General features: G+C 37.4%; 1 protein-coding gene across 1 annotated transcript; it reads left to right on the top strand.

Moving 5' to 3' along the window:
• The first annotated feature begins 3,078 nt into the window (after positions 1–3,078).
• LOC139985592 (uncharacterized) lies at positions 3,079–23,057 on the top strand. The gene is made up of 27 exons (XM_072000137.1): positions 3,079–5,045; positions 5,693–5,766; positions 5,839–5,981; positions 6,069–6,157; positions 6,689–6,759; positions 6,864–6,919; positions 7,609–7,810; positions 8,450–8,854; positions 9,841–10,048; positions 10,136–10,324; positions 10,787–10,947; positions 11,198–11,299; positions 11,394–11,511; positions 14,016–14,148; positions 15,244–15,475; positions 15,548–15,757; positions 15,833–15,944; positions 16,080–16,251; positions 16,333–16,487; positions 18,461–18,907; positions 19,410–19,661; positions 19,745–20,073; positions 20,188–20,450; positions 20,734–20,920; positions 21,330–21,521; positions 21,655–21,866; positions 22,542–23,057. The coding sequence occupies exons 1-27, from the start codon at positions 5,019–5,021 to the stop codon at positions 22,718–22,720; spliced, it is 4,920 nt and encodes a 1,639-aa protein (XP_071856238.1). The 5' UTR covers positions 3,079–5,018; the 3' UTR covers positions 22,721–23,057.
• Positions 23,058–23,085: the final 28 nt, after the last annotated feature.

Here is a 23,085-nt window from a genome sequence, read left to right as displayed (position 1 = left end):
GGGATGACTATACATTACTAACCATTTAATCAGAAATCAAAATATATATTTTTCATCTGTCTAATAAAATTGAGGGACTTCGATATTGCATGAAATTAAGATATCGTCTAGACACATACATATCTCATTTAGCCTTGATCGCAATTTATCTTTTGTGTCTTTGCTATTTTGCGAAATTTGGGATTTTTCTTTTCAAATTGTAATGCTGTGAACAGAAATAAGCGTCAAAGTAATTTGTGTAAGCATCAGATATTTCTAATGGCGTCTGACTATGAAAGGAAGATCTACGTCAAAAGAAATCTGTGATAAATTTGCGCCTGTGGTATAGTGTAGTAATAAATTAATCGCTATGTATACATGATCGTCTAGGTATTTAGTAGTAATTTGCATAGTCAAAAACAATTTGTCGTTTATAACATAGTGTCGTCGTTGAAACTTTTACCTGTAACCTTTATTCGATGACTAGGGACTGTGAAAGTCCTCTAATGACGCTTAAAATGTTATTTTCGCGGAGTATACGATTATCTGTATAGAACGGTTCCTAAGCTAATACATTTGAAAGCTTTTAAAACTTTTACTATCCAGAGAGACAAACGAATGGATTGAATAATTAAATCATTAAGAATTTCAACAACGTACGCTTAAAACCTTGCTCTGCATTTCGATAGTTGAAATATTCCAAGAGCTTAAACCATTCAAAAATTCCACCCTCTATCATTCTTCGTTCGCAAATCTCAATTATCTGCATACGTTCCAAAATCTCGATCACCTATCCTCCAACAGAATTCCACGAATATTCCCGCTGAAATAAAGCAGAATTACCCATTCTGCGTCGATATGACGAACCATAATCAAAACGACCCTATTATCCTAAATATACTTCCCCTAAGTCTCTCGAACAAATAAAGTAAGCATTATTGTTAAGTGTATCTACATAACTCCGAAATTATTAGTATTTAAATTAATGTTCCTGAAGTTTGGCGCCAATCTCTTAAAACACTTTACATATACTGTAGCTTACAAAGTGTAAAAATGACGAAGAGAAAATTGGAAGGAGGACAGAAAGGATAACCTAGAAAAATCTTCGGTAGAGACAAAAGTCATGTGACTATTTATAAAGAGTACAAAATATTTACAGGAATGACTATAATAGCTGGCGTCCACGGTAGATAGTAACGAGATAAGCTAACATCCAACGTGCAGCAACATTTCTGATTGCTTAACAACGTCGACGAAAATACAGTGGCGGTTCCGCATGGCAGTGCGCTCATCTGCATAAAGGCCGACTGCACGGGATGACGAGGCCGAATGAGAGCTGGCGTGTAATAATGTCGTCAGTTTCGCGAAGGTTTATTGCACCGTCGTGTAGCCGCTTGCAAGAGAGACTTAATATCGTCGGCTGTAAGCCGGCCCGTAATATCGAGCCGACTCGTTTTCTACCGCGTTTCGTTTCCGCGGCAATTCCGCTGACACAACGAGAATCGCGTGCACGCCGCGTGCATGCCTGCCCGGAGATATTTGTCCGCTTCGGACGCACAGCCGAGGAATTCGTGTCGCGGACAATCGGGACCTGATCGATACACGAACGCGAACCAACCACCAACGAACGCCTCGTTGTTACCCGGACGAGAGTCAATACGACGGGGAAATTGGAAGCTGTCGATGCGCGGTTCGTTCGTTTTTCAACGATAGAGAGACTATTTTCGATCGTTTTGGGATATTTATCAATGGGAGATTTGTAGATGGTCTGGGTGTCTGTCATTAGAATGTCAAAGAAAAATGAAAACTTTGAGGTTGATGTGACTAAACGTCCTTGCATGTTTTGAGATTGTCTGCTGAATGTGATTTTGCTGAAGTGTGTAAAAGAGATTGTTAAATAGAAATACGCGAATATTAGAATCATACCTACTGCGTGGAAAATACGCGCCTGGCGATATAAAGATAGATCTTAATACGTGAAAATGATTCGTTGGCACAATAAAAAATGAAAATCGTATTCGCAACCTCGTTAGAAAAGTAGTATACACTAATCGAACATAATATAAATGTAAAACGAAATTTTATCGACCAGAGCGTTTATACATACACATATTTGCAATTGACGTTTCGAGAAGACTGGCACATGCACCTACAAGTTTTTATAAACAAGCCATATGAAATCCAATTTCTCATCAAATATACCACTTTAACGATCCTTCATTACCCAACAAACTTTTCATTTCTAGCTACTTCATCGAAGCTCATGAAACTTTCCAGTAGCTTGTAAATTGGAAAAAAAGTGAAATGGAAAACTGCTTTGAAAAATCGAACAGCCACTACCAGTTCCATGGATCGATCCCGGAAATCAGCGGACCTCGACCAATCGGCATAAAGAACCCATTCCGTGGTTCCATCACAGAAAGCTTTGATACGCTTCGTTCGTCGGTTGGTCGGAAAGTACGCTTCACACGAGTTGCTGGGTATTCGCAACTTTTAAAATAGCAAAGTGTACTGTATGACTAGTAAAAGTATGTGATTACAACGAACGGTGAGTATAACACGAGACTATGCGACGTTACTACAAACGTCGTTTAACATTTATTTTATCATGGACGAATTCTACCGAGGTACAAAGAATCCTGATTTTCCTTCTACAAGGAACAAGAAAATTGTGATGCAAGAAAATTCTATCCCTGATAGGTCGAGACTGATCACTAAAAAACTGTTCCATTTCTTAAATGTTCACAACAACCACCTCAGAATATTGCAGCGACATACACGACACTAAAATTGGAAGAAATTAAAGGTAACAGTAACAATCGATTGCATAGATCTCGTAACTTCACTAATGAATGATACGTCGATTGCTATCGAGCTACAGGAAGATATTCCGAATTCTCCGTTAATCCTAGAAAGAATAATTTGTCTAACTATAAACGAAATTAGAACGAATTATGGTAAAAATACTTATAAAAAATCTAACACTCAAAAATATCAAGGAAATCGTATCCGCGTCGTACATTCGGCTTGGAATTAACTATTGCTAACACTTTCACGGGATTTTGTTCGATCTATTAAGAGCAACGGATGACATTTCTCTCGTAACCCTCCGCTCCTGGATACTTGGCGATTCCCGGGGCTTTGTGTATTTTGACGGGGGTGTTAACTGACCCCGTAGCTCACGGAGGCAGCGCGAAGGAGGGGTCGTGCTCAACAGCAGAAGAGGGTGGCATTAGGTCGAGGTCACCAGGACGCCGAAGCGATCGATGCAGCCCGCCAGGCAGCACCACCCACGCTTCAACCCTCTCCGCTTTCTCCCTCCGCCGGGAAATCTCCACTCTTCTCTCCGGTGGAAGCCAATCTCCGACTCTCGATTCTCTCACTCTCTCTCTCTCTCTCCCCTCGCCAGACTGGTTCATTATGTTTCTATTTACGTCTGGTTGCATTTAGGCAGAGACGTCCGGGAAAAGACTCGCGCGTGGGTTCAACACGTGGATGCTCCATATCCGAGCTTCGATCAGCTGTTTTCCCGGGGCGTCGAAGCTTCCAGATTCTGCTACGCTTCGAGAGAAACGAATGCAAGCTTCGACATGGAATAATTTTTAAAGGAACGCAGAGCGTTAGGAATTCTTTGTGATTCCCTCGCAGATGTTGACGCATTCACTGCGTCGATTCAAATATCGGAAAGCCTTTTGTATTTTAATTTTTGTATGCTTGGGCGAAATAACTTAGATAATCAAACAAAGTACAGAGCAGCGTACTGGAACGAAGGTTATTACTTAAAATGAAGATATTTTTAATGAAAGAAAAATGCACTTTGGGATAGGTATTTGTATTTTAATAAGAGTGAATGTGGAAATAAGGAAATATAGTGGATATTATTAAATAAATTATCGTGGCAGTATTTCAATGGTAGTTTTGAAAGCAATAAAGACTACTGAAATATGTACAAAGATGTATGTGTCAGTGACTTTCTATTTCTATTTTAAGATATCAGTTTACGTATCTACATCGAAAATAACTTGAATATGAAATCTTATTTCGATAATACGAAGTCTGAACCTTCGAAGATCAAAATTGCTATATACATAGGTACAGAGTCAGAAGTATGTCACTCTATGTTGAATATCATATTGCATGACGATAACGTAGATATCGCTATGTTTGCTATTTATGTGTAGTACATCGAATCAATACTGTTCATATTTGAAGATATTCCGAGAACAGAATCCGAATCGTTTTAAGATCCTGCTTCAAATAAATTCCTACGAATGGAACAAGGTCATCCAAATAGAGTAGCTCAACTCATACAAAATTCAATGCATGAAAAATCAATTCCCTTCTTAAACTAATTTAAACTATCCTAAAATACTTCTAATTTCATATAGATGTATCAAACTTTCAAAAATCTATTTAGATCAAAATGAATAAATACTATCTTCAAAAATTCTTTTCTGCTCCAACTTAGTCGCGTTTACGAACTGTCGATCGAGTAGAGTAGTTCGCAGGAGGGTGCGCATGAGTCCCTTAAGCTTAAGGCGCGCTTTCAGAGCTGGCAAATAATTTTACATAAAATCTACGAGCAGAAGAAGCGATTAAGCCACTCCTTGCGTTTGTAATTTCAAAGCGCCCGTAAAACCGCAATTTACGACGTCGAGAAACATTTCGATCTCGAGCCCCGTAACGTCTCGATGGTTTTCCATTGAATTTACGCGAAACCGCGAAACGAATCCATCACGACCGGTTACCGATCGGAAGGACTCGTTTCGAGTCGAATTTTACTCGAAACAGACGAAGGTCGCGTCCCGTCGTCTTGTCTGCCGCGTGTTGTTTGGTTTCCAAGGCCTCTTCTCCCGATACTCGCGACGATCTCCCTCTTTTCTCGTTCTCTATTATCTTGTAAATGTCCTGATCGTTTCGAATCAGCTGTTTATCCCTTGAGAATTGTTAACGACCTAACTCCGCGGAGATCACGTTCACGTTCTGCGATGACGCCGGTTCTCCGAGTGATTTCTGCGTGACCTAATGCGACTCGTACCATGCAAACAAGCTTTACGCGTTATGACGTGAGTACGCTTGGAAATGTTGAACGAATGATTTATAAATTTTAAATGGAAAATTACTTCGACTTTTTTGAAAGTAGAGGAATCTCTTTGATTGTTTAAGAGGATATTTTTAGTCGTTTCTACGCTATTGACACATGTGCACGACTGTTTTTAATTATTATATTTCTCCGACTTGAGAAGTCGAAGAGCATCGCTCGAACAATATACAATAATTGAGAAATTGAAATGGTAAATGATTTGTGTAAAATAAAAGAATGAAAAATGATTTTCTTAGTGAAGGAAAATGTAAATTTCACGTGGAGTATGGCAAAAGAGGTTATGCTAGTTTAACTTTTAGAATCGTAAGGTAAAGATACGATTATAAATAATTGAAAAATATGAAAGTATAATTTCCAAATAAATAAATTGACTACTCCGATACATTCAGTTCCTATATCCGCAGAGATGGCAAACGCTGAAAGTTAACGTTACGTTATTTATGTTGTTTCTATTGTTTTTACTTCTGACGCTAACTAAAGATAAATATAAAACTTACAGAATGACTCGCAAGTCTTTGTGATAGTCGTTAAGTCAGTAATTTCACAATCAGAGGATTTAAAATTTTAGTGGAAAAATTACGAAAGATTAGAGACTTTTGACATTTCCAGGAGGAATCTAGAACTTCTGCATCCAGTGAAGACGATTCTTGCTTCTTCTCGGAACTCGATCTGTTAAATCCGAGGTACCATCTAAGATATCCAAGGAAAATCTTAATAAAAATAAACAATACGTTTATATAAGTGATCTTTTACAGACGTTCTTGTCAAAAGTCGCGGTATCTGCATCATAATATAATAGGAACTAAGAATCATTCAGCAAATCATTTCGAAGCACCCAGAAGAGATTCTAATCACTGTTGCTGTTTTGCAAGCTACGATCACGTCGAAACAAAATTACGTAAGTGATGTAAGTGGAAATGGGATGCCATGTATACAATTTTTCGGACATTAACTTATACGTTAGTCTATTTTGAATATGTTTCAGTATACGATAAAGTAGTTAAAAATACCAAGAACAATCGTGCATCGAGTTTTCAATATTTTCCGGATTGTAGTCATCGAAAGAAGCATGAGGTAATTTATTTCTAACGAACTATATCCTGAAATATCGAGGAATTAGCCAATCCGTAGAAAACGACACAGGTTGTTAAAAATAACAAGCAGTGCGACAGAATTGTAACCATATTCACAAGCTTCCATTTACGTCACTCGACATCATGTATCGGGTTTTACCAGTAAAAATATCTAGAATCCGAAAGTGCTCCGAGGTACATTTCGGGCTTTGAACTTTAAAACCGTTTTTTGTAACGTATTGCTGGCCCTGTCGTCGTTGAAACTCAGTTTTCGAAAGAATTTTAGGCCACAAATAGAAAATACCATCGGAGTGTACAATAAAAATCACTTGGAAAAAAAGAAATAATTAGTGGAATATATATACATATAATATAATATATATTGCAGTTGGTAGTTCCAATTATAGAAGATATAAAACTCAAGATATTTTTATAGAAATTTAATAAGAACAATCACACAGAGAGATATTACATTAAAGACGAAAAGTTCCATTTTTTCATTTACTTTCATCCCTATATTCTCACGATCCAGGTAACCTTTGCCACGAAGAGGTCTTCCAGCGGCAGCAAGGATCTTAGCGCCAAATCTCCTACGAAACTTTGGTAATTATCCAAAAAGTTTGGCGAGTCACGTGCACGTACTTAAATCACGTATACTTGTAACACGTATCGTTATAACAACGCCTAATGTATTCCCTTGACAACAGGAGGGGAAAAAGTACGCCGCGAATAATTCGTGCGATCCGTCAACGAAGTAGAAAATGTAAGTTGTTAAATGTAGAAATTTTCAGTCTATCGGTACAATTATCGCGCATTATTTAATTAATTTAATTCGCGCGTTCGAGTTTTGGGGTGACTACGGAATGATCGTTGGAAATTCCACTAAAAAGATATCAAACGTACATGAATTGTTATTAGGCATTAGTTTCAATCAATTTTGTTTTATCAAATTTTGGAAATTGATACAATTCACGATAAAAGTTTTTTATTACATAAACGCGCATTCACATATCTGCCAATTAACGAATTATAAAATAAGAACGCAATGACAGAATATAATTAATAATGAGATTACATCTAATAGAAATTTTTGTGTAGTGAAACGTTTGAAATTTGAAATTTCATAGGAAAATTTATAAAATAACGAAGCTTGAATATTCCGAGCATTTTCAAAACTGGTTTTCTCGATTTTTATAGCAGTCCCATGATTCTGGTCATCCCCAAGGCCCGAAAACCCTGAAACTCGCGTTTCTCGATCCGCTGCCCCCCAATTCCATGTACTTGTTCCTCTTTGCGTTATTCCTCTTCGCCTACGTGTTCCTCGGGAAGGAACGTGATAATTCACGGGTGAACAGAAAGGGGACAGCGGCTCGAACAGCGGCCACGCACCCGGAAGTCGCGCGGCCAGCATCCTCGCGAAGAGCATCGCTTTAATTCCTGGGCGGTTCGTAGTCGAGCCGAACGAGGATCGATCGGAATCACCGCGACCCGGGAACAGCAAGAGCAGCGTCGTTGTCCTATATCACGAGAAATCAGTCGCGCCAGCCGCAGCAACCCCCAAACCACCCCTCAGAGCCGTTCAGTCGGAACGAACGGTTACGCGCGAACTGAGTCCATCGGTTGTCCACACTGTTCGATCCCCGCGTCACCAGAGGTAATTATGAAGATAATGATCGTGGATATTGCGGCTCTGATATCGAGATGTTAGGCTTTTCGATAGTTCGCGATGCGTTTAGGGAATAATTTACTATCAGGTGATATAGGTTATTGATTTTTCATGTATAATTTGATGATATTTCGACAAATAGCATAATTAGAAGACTTCTTGTGTATACAATTAATTTGTAAAGCTTATTTTTTTATTAGATTGGTTAATGTTATATAAGATTACTTACCAATACTGGTCAATTGTATATTATAAATTACAGCTTCTCAGATTTTATGAATGATATTAGTTTAATTCTTAATTAGGGTTCAAAATTATGCTTCGACTAGCTGAATGTTCCAAACAGTGAAACACGTTATTATTATCATTAGTTAAATATGATTAAACACACAAATAGAGCTCTAAATATAAAATAATTTCCCCTAGGAAATAAGATTCTCTTAGACTTGCTTCGAAATCTTCTTAGGAATTTATGAACCTCCTAAGTTAATTAAATTTCCGACAATTCCAAGATGTCCACGCGAGCTTAAGTCGAAAGAGGATCAAAGCTCCTCTTCCTGGTATCAAAACAAAATGATCGAATTTTCGAAGAAATCCGAGAAATTTCTCTCTTTTCCCTTCGGACAGGTCGAATCTGGTTGTAAGTCCAGAGCACCGACCTCCCATATATCTAACTGACCGAAGAAAAGCTACTTTGAGACGTCGACGTTTATCGAAGCGGCGAAGACCACTCAACGTGCACATTTATCAGGACAGCCGCGTAGTACAGGCTCGTTCCTTGTCGGAGGATCATCGTGTCGGACCTAAAGAGGTGCAGCTAGCGGAACAGAGATCCGATCTGGTTAAATACACGGTCAAGTCTGCGAAAAATTTGATTAGATCCGAAGGGGACTCCTCCACTCGACAGGACGACGATTCGGATGACCCCGATCAAGATAGAAGAACGAACAAACAGTGGAAACACGATAGAATCTTCGGGGAACGATGTTGTCCCTCTGATAATTCCGTTTCTAAACTAATGGCTCGTTCCAGGTAACAAAATTATATTGTACTTTGCGACGAGATTTACTCTTTATGTGAGTGATATCAACAAAGAGTTAATACACACTTTGATATGATGTTAGGGAGAGGTTATTTAAATAGAGTATGATTTTTAATTTTGTAATGTTACGTTCTTTAACTCGTATATTTTTCTGAAACCTTGGTTACTACTGTTTCGTATCTTTGTTTTATTCGTAAATTCTTTGATAATATGACGAGTTAAGTGAAATATAAATATTCGTTAATATAAAGTACAAGTTCTGATCTACTATTGTATACGGATAATAGTCAACATTCGAGAGCTACCTATAATATGATTAGAGTTCTGAACAGAGATTGATCACAATATGCACTAAACCTTGATAATAATGTGAAGTGTCCGTAAATCAATGTTTATAATCAAACTTAACATTTGATAGCCCTTGCTATTAGTCTGAACTAATTACTACCTACCACGTTTAACGATCCATAATTACAGCATTTAGTAGCTCTTAACTATTACCTTTAGAGATCATCAATTGTATTCAACGTTAATGGTGTATACATTCGACCAAAGTTACGAATTATAGACTTTGATCATAAAAAGATACAAAACAGTATCTTGATTTATGAAACTGCCCTCGTGAAAAAGAAAGACATACATACAAACACTATACTATAACGTCACATAGCATCAAACAACATTAGATCTTATCTACTTCAAACAGTGCAAAGGAGCAACAAAATTATTCGCATCATTCAAATCAGTTAAGGAACATCAAATTTTATTTGTCTCAAACAATTGAAACGCGGAACAAAATTGTTGATTTCAAGTTAATATAAATTACATCATCCAAATTAATCAAATAATAAAATGACGATTAAAAATAAATCAATTTGTATGAAAGAAGATAAAAGACTAAACGACAAAGAAGAGAAGCTACAAAAATAAAAGTACATAAAATAAGATTAAAAAAATCAAAAGATGCGTTTCGCAGTCCAGGAAAAGACGGCGATTGCAAGCAACACAAAAACGAAGCAGTCGGCCCAAACTTCAGCTATTTAATGCAGCAAATGCATACAAGGCCAAGGGAACGAGGTGACGATCATCGTGTATTTATCGGCGTAAACGGCGGCGACAACTCGAAACGAGTATTTCCTTTCCAGGCAACCCCGAGCGGTAACCTGAAGATCGTTCCTAATCAGGTAAATGTCCCAATCGGTTCTTGGGTCGATAGATACTCGTCGAACCTTAGGAATGTTGGCCTCAAGGCAGACGCGTAGTCTTTCTAGGTGGTGTTCGAATCGAAGAAGGTCAGTGTGTTGGTTGCTGATCCCAGACATACAAAGGTTAACGTCAAGGCCGAATTGAATACAGCTCAAAAAGAGCTTGGTGAACGCATATCCGAGTCTTCCACACAACTGAGGTCCATCGATCTTCCATTAGGTGTAGTATCGTCATCGACGATCAATCAATTGCAAGTAGGTTCGGTATTATAACTTTCGTTCGATACAAACTGGTATCAGTTGTGGCGTGGTTATACAGAGTGCAAGCGGCAAAACAAGTGATGTGGCCAATTCCAATACTCTAAATGCCAATTTAGCCGCTTACCGCTTACCACTTCTCTGTATAATTACGGCCTTAATCGATCGTTCTCACGTACACAAGGATGAGGTTAAATTTGGATTAGGTTTCTTTCAACAAGAAATCAAATACTCTAGAAGCCGGTAAAAGCTATTACCGGAAAAAGGTTTAAAGTTTCATGACTCGCGAAGTTATAGATAAAAAAGTATTCAATTCTACTCAAATTCTTTTAACTTTCAACCAAATAACGTCATTGACCAAAATTAAGTTGAAATACAAAAGAAACCTAACAATATACTTATCACCACCAACTACCTACCATCATAGCTACTTAAAAGTAATGTATCGTTTCTAAACAGAGTCACAAAAAGTTTCCGGTTGTCGAGGACAATTATAAACCAGCAATGCATCCGTTCAAAGCTAAATTCGGTCAAGTGGAGGCAATGGAACACAAGCAACAACAGTCAACGTCGTCTGCGTCTCACGAAATACCAGTGTTGCAAGATGTGCCACTGTCCACGTGAGTTTTATTCGTCGATCAAGCCAAAACCATGCTAGCCACGAAGGTAGTAAAACGAGAATCAGGTCGACATAACATTACAAGAGAAAGCGACACCAAGTTTATTTATTATCGCGAACCGAGATTTTTCCATAAAATTACGTCGTTCCGTATTTTTCTTTCAATCGTAAGGAAAACCAACTCGCCCAACGCGAGGTATATACTCGATGTTTCTCAATAAACTGTTTGATCGTCGTGTAATTTCGAGCAGACTCGGATTTACGAGTGAACAACCAATCGATTGGGATAACATAATTCTCCCGGAGAAGACTGACCTGTATCAGGAGCTAGCCAGGCGTATCACAAATTACAAGTAAGCTTATAGTTGTACCCGATCGATGTAACGAAGTCGGGCATCAACATACGACATGATTACGGGCTAAATTTCATTCGATCGATCTTTCGAGGAACGCTGACTGTATCGTGCGAATCGATCAGGACGAGTTCCATTGCCATCTGTTGGTGCTACAGAGCTACAGTACCTTTTTCGACGAGAAGAATTGCAAGGAGATCGATCTGACCGAGGTAAGTTATTGGACTTTTTATCCTGTAAGTAACATCACCTCATCTTCCAGCTCTGCTGGAAATCACTGATAACTGCACATTGTCCGTGTGAAGGTAACTAAGCCACGTGTATTTTACTTGAAAAGTTCAATTTACTAAAAAGCTGGTACTTCTGCTACACAGAAGATACTGTAAGAATCTTAAAAACGATCGAATTTTTATATCAGTTCTTTAACTCAATATTAATTAATCCATCCAAGAGTCATATTGATCAAATCTAGAAATATGAAAGCATATGTGACGATATTATAAACTTTATTTTTTGGAATTTACTTTGTAATCTATTATTACCTATGCTATCTTCTTACGATAACGAGCTATTTTTAATTGTCTAACTGCATAATGAAATTAATACATTCGCAAAATATGAAGTCGATCAGTTTGACTTGCGAGAGCCACAACACAGCGAAACCGAATCCTTTTACTTCTATTTTCAATTCCGCTCACCAACCAACGATCCTGTGAGCGACAGAACGATCCGCGCGATTTTTCTTTCCGTGTGCTGTCATTTATTCAGAAAATGGAAGGCACGCGAACGAAAATTCCCCGTAGCTTTCACGAACACTCGACCGTCATCGATCTTCATCCTTTAACGAGGCGCGTTAAACGAGTCGTAACCACGGATCGCGAGACGTTCCTTCGCCCACTGATACCCTTAACGCTGTCGTATCGTCCCACCGTGCAATACGATAGCGTTAAGGGTATCCCATCGGGAATTTATTACCCGACAGAGGCGGAAAACGACGCACGTCCCTTGAGTTTACCCCCGGAAAAAACGACACATTATACATGCTTGCACCGAGCAAGATATATTACGGACTTATCGGTACACAGGACACTCTAGCGAATTCGGAATAAAGTTCTTTTGTTCGCGCGATCCGATTTTTCGCTTCCCCTTCCATCTCTGGATGTGTATCTGTGGTCCATGTTCGATCGTGCGCCAATCGTCGTTCATCTTCGCCTCTTCGCCTTTGTCCACGTTTTCCCACTCGAACGTCCCCTTATTTCGTTTCTTCTTTAATGATTTTTCTCGATAAACTGGTCGTTTATTGTTCTGTTTGCTTCCACTCGAAATTCGTTGATATTTCCAGGTATACGACATCTCGGAGAAAGGATTATTTATGCTAAATTTTCAGTATAGGGAAGAAATTTTTGAGTTTGATTTTATATCTCGATGTTTCTAGTATTGAAGAGTTTTAGAAAAATTGTGAATCTTCTCAGTATTTAACATTCAGCTGGTGCAGTGCGGGCCAAATTACTGACAGACATATCTTTTTTCATATGATTTTCATTCTTTCCGTCAGAGTACATAGTTACGTGATAAAATTGAGAAATTGGTAAAAGATAAAGTTGGATAGTTTGGCTTCTGAGAGGATCGATTTAATCCTAAATTCCAATCATCTACAACTTTTCGTTATATCACATAAATACCAGAAATCTGTCCTCGATTAACCTGGCCTATATTCTCAAAAACCGACGAAACGTCACAAGTCAGCGGGATTTAAGCAAGTTGCATTATTCTGCCTTTCGAGAGACCGACCACTAGATATTCATAAATTACTACTTTCGCAATTGTTCGTCGACGATAATGACAACCGAATGAATATACGAGGGTATGAATCGTTGGCGGTGGAAGCGGCGAGATTCAATAAATCTCCCAATGTCGAGACTTCGAGATCGCCAAGTAGGCAACCAGCGAGAACACAAGGGGTTGCTAGCGACCCCAATCTCTCGTGTCAGCATCCTGGCCCCTCGTTTTCCGTTCTCCACCGGTGACTCGGTGGGCTTGAAGCCAACCGACCTTGAACTCTTTTTTGTCTTCCCTAGCCACGGCTATATTTGACTCTCTTTTAACTTAAGGATGAATAGCGACGCTCGAGTAACAGCACCACCACCTGCCGCCCTTTAATGATTACTGCGAGAGCCTCCGCAATTTCTATCGTCGCGACAGCTTTTTCCTTCGCCACGTGTCAAGGAGACGTGTAATTAAAAATAGAAGGACACACGTGCTTTGTAACAAAATAACCAAGTTTTCCTCTCTGCTGAAAGATCGTTATTCCTGGTGTTTCTTACATAAATTGGCCTCTTGCTCTTTCGCATTCGAATAAAGAAGTTTAAAGAAAGGACGATGGAATTACGTATCAGCTAAATTTCGACCTTTGTACAAAAGTTACACCTTTATACAGGAAAGATGATAGGATTAATTTAGAATTATATATGTATTCCGTACATTTTTAGTTTTTTATACCTTTCTGCAGAAGTTTAAGTAAAGAATAACAAAATTATTTGAAAAGTGTAATATTAAGTGTATTTTTGTTTTTTACAGAATATCTAACTTCTTCAAGTTGATCTCTGTTCTCTATACGACGTTTAGATTTTTCAAGTTGATGTATTTAATCTATAAATATAAGAATTAATAAGTGTAGAATGATAATGATTTGAAGAAATTTTGTTACGTCTAACAGAGTGACGTGTCTTCGAAGGCGTTTTCGCTCATTTACGACTGGATGATCAGTCCACAGAACGAGAGCTACAGGCTTTTGCAAAGGGACAACATCCTGGAAGTTTTTACCGCGGCCCAATATCTCGGAATTAAAGGTAAGGCTGGTAAAAAAACTATCTATCGCTTCTATAAATTTCTAAATTATCACAGCTCTTCGATACAAGCCATAGAAATACAGTGATAATTACAATTTTACATGAAATATATATGTATGTGTATATGGATTATCAAATTTTGATGTAAAATTCTGATTTCAGTATTCATTAATGTACGTTTTAGAAATAATTACAAAATGTACTAAATAAGAATACCGATAAGAGTATAGCACTATAGTGATGGAAGATTTCGTTATCGCATAAATCGTATAAACGTTCTTTCATCTTCATCAACGTGGAAGATTCGTGAACAACGATCCTGTTTACATCGGTGCTTCCAGCATCTCCATCAATCTTTTAAAACGCGACTGCACGCATAATATATAGCCGATGCTTTCTAGCACAGTTTAAAACTTCGAACTCGCTACCGGAAAAGAATGAAAAGTTTCCAGTGCCACGATAGGCATTCGGAAAAGTCTCGACGGTGCCGACCTCGAGTTTCGTTGAATACGTCACTGTCCAACTTGAAACTTCAATAAACCATATGAAATCTCGGAGAAAATGGTGGTGCATCGTGTCTTCGAGCAAAACACGAGGAAACCCAAGCTTCCTCTCGAGGAATTATGTTGCTAAAATCTATATTTTTCACGTCCAGAGAATGTATTCTTGATAGAAAAGATATAACGATGTCGAAAAGTTAATTAAAAAATACACAAATTTTGATCACCGAAACAAAAATTTGAGGAAACCTATTGGGATATCTCTTATCGACGCTCGAGTCTTTACCACAGACATAAGATATCAATTTAGAACTATTAATATAGCTGCCTTCTTGCAAGAACAGGTTCATTTTTACTATTGTAGTAATTAGAGTGAAGTATAGTTAACGGAGCTATTAGTATAGCTAGAGGTATAGATAGAAGGTTGACAAAGGTAATAAAAACAACTAGATGAATCAGTATATTCATTTAATGCTTTAATTTATGACTTTATTATACCTTTTCCATCTAGAGTACAATGAACGACGAAGCATGAAAAAGAGAAACATCATAGTGCAATCTTTTTAATTCTCGTGCCTTTCTCGATTCTTGACAGAACTGGAAGAACAATGCTGGGCTTTCATAGACAATGACGAATTATTCGCCGAAGACACCGCGTTTTTATTATATCTGGAGGCGAAAAGAGTCGGAAATACCGCAGTCATGGAACTGATGGTGCCGAGAATTATGAAATTCTTTTTGATGCTGGTCAGCACTAAAGATTTCCTCGAGTTATCCGTAGATGAACTGTGCCTTTTATTGAAGTCTAACTATATTTGCGTCAATAGGTAATCGATTACTGTGATGTGTACAGATAAAAGTAATATATTTTTCCTTACTTCTGAATTTTTAAACTCTAGTGAAATGGAAGTTCTTATGTCTGCTGTACGATGGTTGATGCATGATTGGATGAACAGAAAGCAGTACATGTTGGAAGTTTTGAATTGCGTTCGATTTGGGTTGATCGCTCCATGGCAATTGGTAGATGTGAAAAGAAATCCAGAAAACCCAGAATTTATGGAACTAATGTCTTCCCCTGAGGTACAGAAAATGGTCGATGATGGTCTAGCGTAAGATTCAAATTTCTTCTCATTTTTAGATGAAGACAAAAAAGAGCCTTTTTGTATTAATTTAATCCTTTTCAGTTTCGTTATTATAAAATATTGGTACGGTAACCAGACGGAAGATTACTATCACTGGATCGATCTATTAGGGCTTACGGAGCCAACCAATCGAAATTGGGCTGGAGAGGACAAGGTACTTAAACCCTACGGAGATCGCGATGCAATAACTTTAATTCATGCTACAATAGCGAACTTTGCCTAAGAACATCAATTTAAGTGTTTTCGTTCAACGTGCAAAGAAATTCAAAATTATATTTCTCCTTTCAAGAACTACGTAACGTATCGAGAATTTTTGCTTTACCTCGAAGAATATCAGAAAACGAAAATTTCGGAGTTGAAAATGCGGAAGAGTCGTGCAAAACCCAAGATAATCGATTCACCTCACAACGATTACACATTTGCTGCTCCTAAAGCACCGAACAACTATGTTCAAAGTTCAGGTATATTAAATGTCACATTAAAATTAAAAATATATGAAACAAACTTTTTAACATGGAATTTAACAAAACTGAATTCTTCAGGAGACACCGGTGCTATTCACAATGGGCCAGCAATGCATTCAAGGCACACGAAACCACTACCTTCAAATTATTTACCATTGGACATGCCAGAGGGCATGATGATGCCTCCAAAATTTATGAACGAATACTTAAGCAACTTGGAAAGAAGCAAAGGGGTGAGTAACCCTGGGGCGAATCGAAGATCGACGCAGAAACCTCAAGATGGATCGATTCACTAACCACCTCGTTGAACGAAATTGCAAAATCGTGGCAATGATACTTTTAAATAATTTTAGACTTCGTTTTATCAATCGAGAATCAAAGATTCTTCGTGTCATAACTTTGCATAGACAACAAACATAATCAATGAAATTTTGATATTATATGTCAAATATTTAGTCAATATATCATATATCGTATTTATTTATTGAACTTCAACGTATATAAGAAAATACACGTTCAAACGTGAATTTCATAAGAAGTGCGTACAATATTTTCACAAATTCATGCGATCTCGAGGTGATTTAGTAAAACAGGTATTGAAAGTAATAAAAGTTGTCGCGGTATAGCTGTGAATATTCAACGGTGAGTCGTTTTGCAATTGAGTATCGAAACAAGAATCTGAGGTCAGATTTGTGTCCGTTTCAAAAGTTGTTCTGCTTACTTTCCAGGGATTATTACATGGTTATCGTCAAAAGAAATCTCGAGGTAAGCTTACGTGCTTGTAAGTGGAAATGATAAATTTCACTGAAGGAACAAAATTGAGTCCCGGAGTAGAGTAAAACTCAGGGAGCTGTAGTCAAAGGTCAGAGTTTATGTCGTTCGAAAATCCATGCTTGAATTCCGAAACCCTCGCGTACAGGGTACCACAAACCATTATACACTATGCTACTCATGGAAACAGCACTTACAGCGTATAAGCTCTTACCTTGAGATTACACAGACCCCGTAACAATTTAGTATTTGTTAATTGAGTCAAAACGGTCGCATTTGCATAAACGTTTGGGATCGTAGGTTAAACTGGAGCACGATGATGTGTACTTGCACTGCTCTTGTTATAAATTTACAATTGTCAAGCAACTACGTGAATCTCGCTTCTGTGATATTTGGAAAATTTCCGGCTATTAACATAACATTTTCTTCTTTCTTTTTCAATTTTTGAGGTTGAAAAATTTCCAAGTCTCAAAGTGCCTTTAGCTCTCTATTTTGAAATTTATTGTTATGCTCGTTTCTTGATACATGAATTTTGAAACGAAATTCGAAGTTTTCATTGAAAATGAAGTTGATCAGTTTAATTTCGAAGAGACTTTATACATTATTCAATTATCGTCATTGAATCATTGTTACAGATAGAAAAATTGCAGGCACATGATTGTGACTGTTAAATAATTTGAGAACTAAGTATCACTGAATGAACGGTTTGTTAAACGAAACTATCAGCACCACTGAATCACGAACAACTACAAAATGATCTATAAAATATTTATGAATCATAGATTACCTAGTTAGGACATCCCTGACCCACATCTGACTCACCGAACAGTGAACGCGTTGAGCTCATAACAATGAAAAATAGCACAATCTTTGTCATCAATTTAACACGTAACTAGCTAAGATATGCCAACAGTCTATGCCACTAAGTTTTTAACAAATCACTTCAAAATATCACATCAGTTTAACAACTTCCTCGTTGCTCCAGAAATAAACCAACGAATTCCAAAATAAACTTTATTTACAATTGGATACTAAAATTTGATTTATGATTCTATTAGGTTGTGTAATAAATTTTTTCGTATATCGTTATAATACAATTAACATTATAGGTATAATAAAGATTATAACGAGTATTGTACTTTGTATGTCTTTTTTTATGATATATGCACTTTCCAATTTCGCATGAATGCAACACATAAATTTATAAGCTATTAATATGTACAAATACTAACAATCAATTTTTGCACTGAAAGCTCATAGTGCTATTTTTCTTCTCTCATTATTATATCTACATCTATATTACTATATTGTACCTAACATATTCTTATAATGCGCCTCAAAATGTAAGAATGAATGAACCGAAAGATGAACTTATTGCACAATCTAATGTTAAGCTGATATTTTACAAAAATTTATATTAAATATACTGGTTTAGAACGACGAAAAGAACGTTGCCTTCGATACGAGATTCACCGGTGGCGGAGAATCGCTGAAACTGTCCTGTAGGTTGCCTACAGTAGAAAAATACACGCATGAACACTGTCAACGCGGCGTGAATTCACCGGTAAAGTCCTCGACGAGAGATCTCGTTCGTGAGAAGAAACTTTCTCAGCTCGACGAGACGTTCCCCCTCCCTTTTTTTTTTCAGGACGTCGATAAATTGGATTACGAGAGCCGGCAGGAGAGGAATGCGACGGATGTTTGCCGGTGCCAGCAGCAGCGCGAGTCGAATTTCATATTTTCCGTAAGGAAGCAGAAGACGAGATGTAAGATACCGAGGGAACCGGAAGAACGTACAGACTCCTGCAAATCCGAGGAGGAGGCCGCCACAACGATACAGGCCGTTTATAGAGGATACAAGGCTCGAAAGAGATTTGACGAAGTTAGTGGATACATTCGGAAACTTTTGAATTTTTGCTGTTGTAAAAATGCGATTGATTCTTTGATTTCGTTGATCCACTTGATTGGAAGAAGAAAATAGTGGAATTACATCTTGCACAATTGAATTAATATTATTAACAAAATTGTAAAATTCACAAATATCAATTTATTAGTACCAATAAATTCTCTTACACAATTGGAACAAATCTGATAATGAAACAAATGAAATTTAACAAATTGCAAATAATCCGATATTAATGTATAAAAATTTCCAGGCTACTTATGAATTTCCAAACCTTACTGAATATATATATTAATAATAACGTATTTCAGTGTTCGAAAGCACAACAATGTTTCTATTAAATCGTTAAAGAGATATAGTCTAAATTGTAAGATTATACATATTCTACGATCCATGGCGTATTTATTCGAGAGTCGACGAGACTATTTTACAAAGTACAAAACACGAGTCGTTTTGTACATGTTGTTCCCTTAAACCGCAGATAAGGAAATCAACATCGGGGGAGAAGCAGAATATCAAGAAGATAGCGGAACTTTTGGCCATCCCGATGGACGAAACGCTTCGCGATCCTTCGATAGAGCCCATCAGAATATCAAGCAGTTCAGTAAACCAAATGAGAAATGAAAAGGATGAAACGCTACTTACATTGAAATGCTCACCTAGAAACAGGAACAGGGAACAATCGATCCTTCGAAATCAAAATCAACACTACGTTGAGAATCAAATAAATCAAGTAAAAAATAATATTCCCCATAAAATGTTTTTACAGAACAAAGAAATTTCATTTACTCGAAGAACCCGTGTTTCAAATTATAGTTCAACATATGTCCTCCTTGTTACACGACCGAAGAAAAACGAAAACAAAATATGACTCACCGAGAGACATTAAAGTCTATAAAGACCATAAAATCACCGATGTTCTTCTCGAACTACGACGAAAAAACCAGTTCCCCATCGGATAACACAGATGCGGACGATCCTTGCTCCCCACGAATCGGTGCAAAATCGACGATGCTGAATCTCGCCGATGTTATAATCAATGAGAAAAACAGCGAGAAAGATTATTCGGAGAATGATAATATTCAACGAGTGAATCCTGCCGCTAGAAACGTTCAAATTCGATCTACGAATTATAAACGACCTCTGTAAGTGCTTTTAAGTATCCAATAACCAGACTGCGGATATTAGATGAATTTAAATATATATCGTGGTATCAATAGAAAACGACTATAAAATTTGCAACTCCATATTATTTGCAGTCCACAGAGGATAAGCAACAGTATAATAGCTTCGAACGAAGACCGTTACTTTCTCAACAACTCTCTGTTCTTTCCTGACAGAGAGTCGATTCTCGTGTTCGGCGGGGTCGATCCTCACGAGGAATACGGCCTGCCCGGGAACACCGGCAAGGACATATACAGGTTTAAACCTGACCAGAATATTTGGGAATTCGTGGGGGAAATTCCACGAGCGAGACATCATCATTCGGTCGCTTACTTAAGAGGCCGCATTTACGTAGTTGGTGAGTCGAACAGTGACGAAATACAATTGCAAATGCAGTTTATAACGTTGCCAGCCAACGAATTGCATGTTTAAATAAAAAGGAAAAACTGAAAAAAGCAGGACAACACGGATTCTCAGCCCATTTGCAGCATTTAATGAAAGAGTCTGCTATAGCATAATCTTCTTTACGACTTTGTTTTCGAAATCGCGAAAGAATATTCGTTGTGCCTTCCATTGTGCAATCCTTTTCGTGGGACGGATTTAAAGATACTAAAAAAAGCCAATGAAACATTTTTCACCAGGTGGAGCCGATCCCCTGGAAGACAAACTTCACAGGAAAAGCATTGCGGTTGGGAACGTTTGGAGTTACGATCCAACTACCAGGACTTGGTTCAATGAACCTGGCATGCTGACAGCTAGAAAGGACTTCGGATTGGTGGTCAGCCACGGGAAAATGTACGCGATAGGAGGGCAAGGCAGGAACGGGATGTGAGTTGTTATACAGATGGGGAGAACGTAATTACTTTGCTTCTTTTACGTTTTCTTTCATTTTCCTCGCTGTTTATTTCTACGCTACGCGACGCTAATTTCCACTAATTTAAGTCCTTAATTGTCATCAACATCGCGATTTAAACGAAACAATTCGATTTACGGTTACGTAATGACGAAATGGAGAAAAACAATCGAATCGTTTCATATTCCATAATAAATAACATTAATGTTCGATAATATACAGAGTGTCACAGAGCTTAACAAGCCAAATTTTGTCAGTGTATTCTAAAAAATGTTGTATAAACTTTGGTCATTTGGAGCTTCATTAAAAATTTACAATAAAAAATAATGTAAACATAAATTCCTCTATAAGAAGAGAGAGTGAGATATATTTTTTTCGTTATAGAGCTTTGAAAACGGTGGAGGCTTTTGATCCATCGGACTCCACGTGGAGGGAAGTGCAACCAATGCAGACCGCGAGGGTTGGACCTGCCAGCGTGAAATATCGAGATCTTATCTGGATCGCTGGCGGAATGACAAAATCGAAAAAAGAGCTATTCTCGAAGGACGTTGAGTGCTATGACCCGATCAAAAATTTGTTAGCTCGATTCCGTCTCTTAGAGTTTCTTCATGCATTCCCTATTTCCCATTACCTGGATTAAACGTTCGATTTATCGCGTGTATACACGGTAAATGCAAGAGAGAGCTCTGTTATCGATGCGATCTTTCAGATGGCTGAAAGCGATACCTTTGAGGTCACCGAGGTGCTTTGCCTCCTTCTACGTGGTGTCCGACTGTCTTTACATGATTGGCGGAGCATCGACTATGGAAAGCGTCACTCAGAGCGTCGATTGCATTGACGTGTGGGATGGGAACGATTGCGTTTGGAGGGAACACGCGAACATGTCGATCGCGAGACACGGACATTCTACTGGCTCGATAGGTTGGTTTTTATAGTATCAAAAGACGTGATATATCCTGAGAAACTTCTTCTTTCATAGTAATTATCTTATAGCATTTTTCTATGGTATCTGTCATTGTAAATGCAGTAATATATAATCATAAATAGTAAATTGAGCAATAAGTTTGTACTATTTTCTTATGATATCAAAGAATGTGATGTGTCCTGGGAAATTTCTCTTTTTCCTTCATATAATAATTATTTTATAACAGTTTTCTATAGTATCATACTATAGTGATATATGATTATATTACGGATACAGTAATGTATACTTATAAATATTAGGTCACTAAATAAATCCGTGCCGTATATTTCCTTCTATTATATTCATTTTTTCAAATATTACTAAACGATTGATTTATAATATTCAAGCAATATATAAAAGCAATATTTACATATTACATATAAATAACACAAATATTGCTTATGATTGTTGCATTCCTTTTATGAAACTCAAAAAATACGAGGTGCTTGAAAGGAGCATGCATCTCATTTATAATTTTTTAATATATACGGAATAACCATTACATAAAATATTGTAGTAATTTCTTTAGCGTTTGTATTGAAAATTCTACTGTATTAGATTTCTACGTAACTACGTAACGAAATAACGTACTGTATTTTACAGACTCACTAATTGAAGTCTTCATCCCTTAGGTGATCAATTGCTGATAATTGGAGGAGTAACTACAGTGTTCATGAAAACCTTGAATAGCGTCGAATGTTATTGTTGCGATATAGGAAAATGGATGAAGGGCGTATCCGCGCTGCCGCATCCGGTTTCCGGTCATGGAACCGTGTCTTTACCGCCAGCAAATCTTCTGATAAATCGCTGATAATTGTAACATAAAATACATTGAATTTCCTTATATGCTGCACTTGATACTCAACACATATTAAGTACTTATTCGATCATTAACGAATTTGTATTTAATCGTTTTTTAATTATATATCGTACTTTTTATAAATATTGCCTTACAATTTACACGTGTTTATATAATTATATACTCTTACAATATATACCACAAAAAAAAAATAATATCTTACAAATTACCTTCACTCTAATTACATGGAAGCTTCAATGGAAGTAAGTAGCTTCGGTAGAAGTAAGTAAACTCAAACTCGAGCTGTTAAATATTTATTACAATAAAATATTTCTTATAGGGGTTAAAAGATATTCCTTTTAAATGATTTCTTTAGC

The sequence above is a fragment of the Bombus fervidus genome, chromosome 3, assembly GCF_041682495.2.
Source record: "Bombus fervidus isolate BK054 chromosome 3, iyBomFerv1, whole genome shotgun sequence".
NCBI lineage: Eukaryota > Metazoa > Arthropoda > Insecta > Hymenoptera > Apidae > Bombus > Bombus fervidus.
This window is presented reverse-complemented; position numbering and strand designations above follow the sequence as displayed.

Excerpts from the sequence above, each read along its gene's own strand:
- LOC139985592 (XM_072000137.1), top strand. The coding sequence starts at position 5,019 with ATGCAAACAAGCTTTACGCGTTATGAC. Across the intron at positions 10,049-10,135 it reads TGAAGATCGTTCCTAATCAG|GTGGTGTTCGAATCGAAGAA; the intron begins GTAAATGTCCCA and ends TAGTCTTTCTAG. Across the intron at positions 10,325-10,786 it reads CGACGATCAATCAATTGCAA|AGTCACAAAAAGTTTCCGGT; the intron begins GTAGGTTCGGTA and ends GTTTCTAAACAG.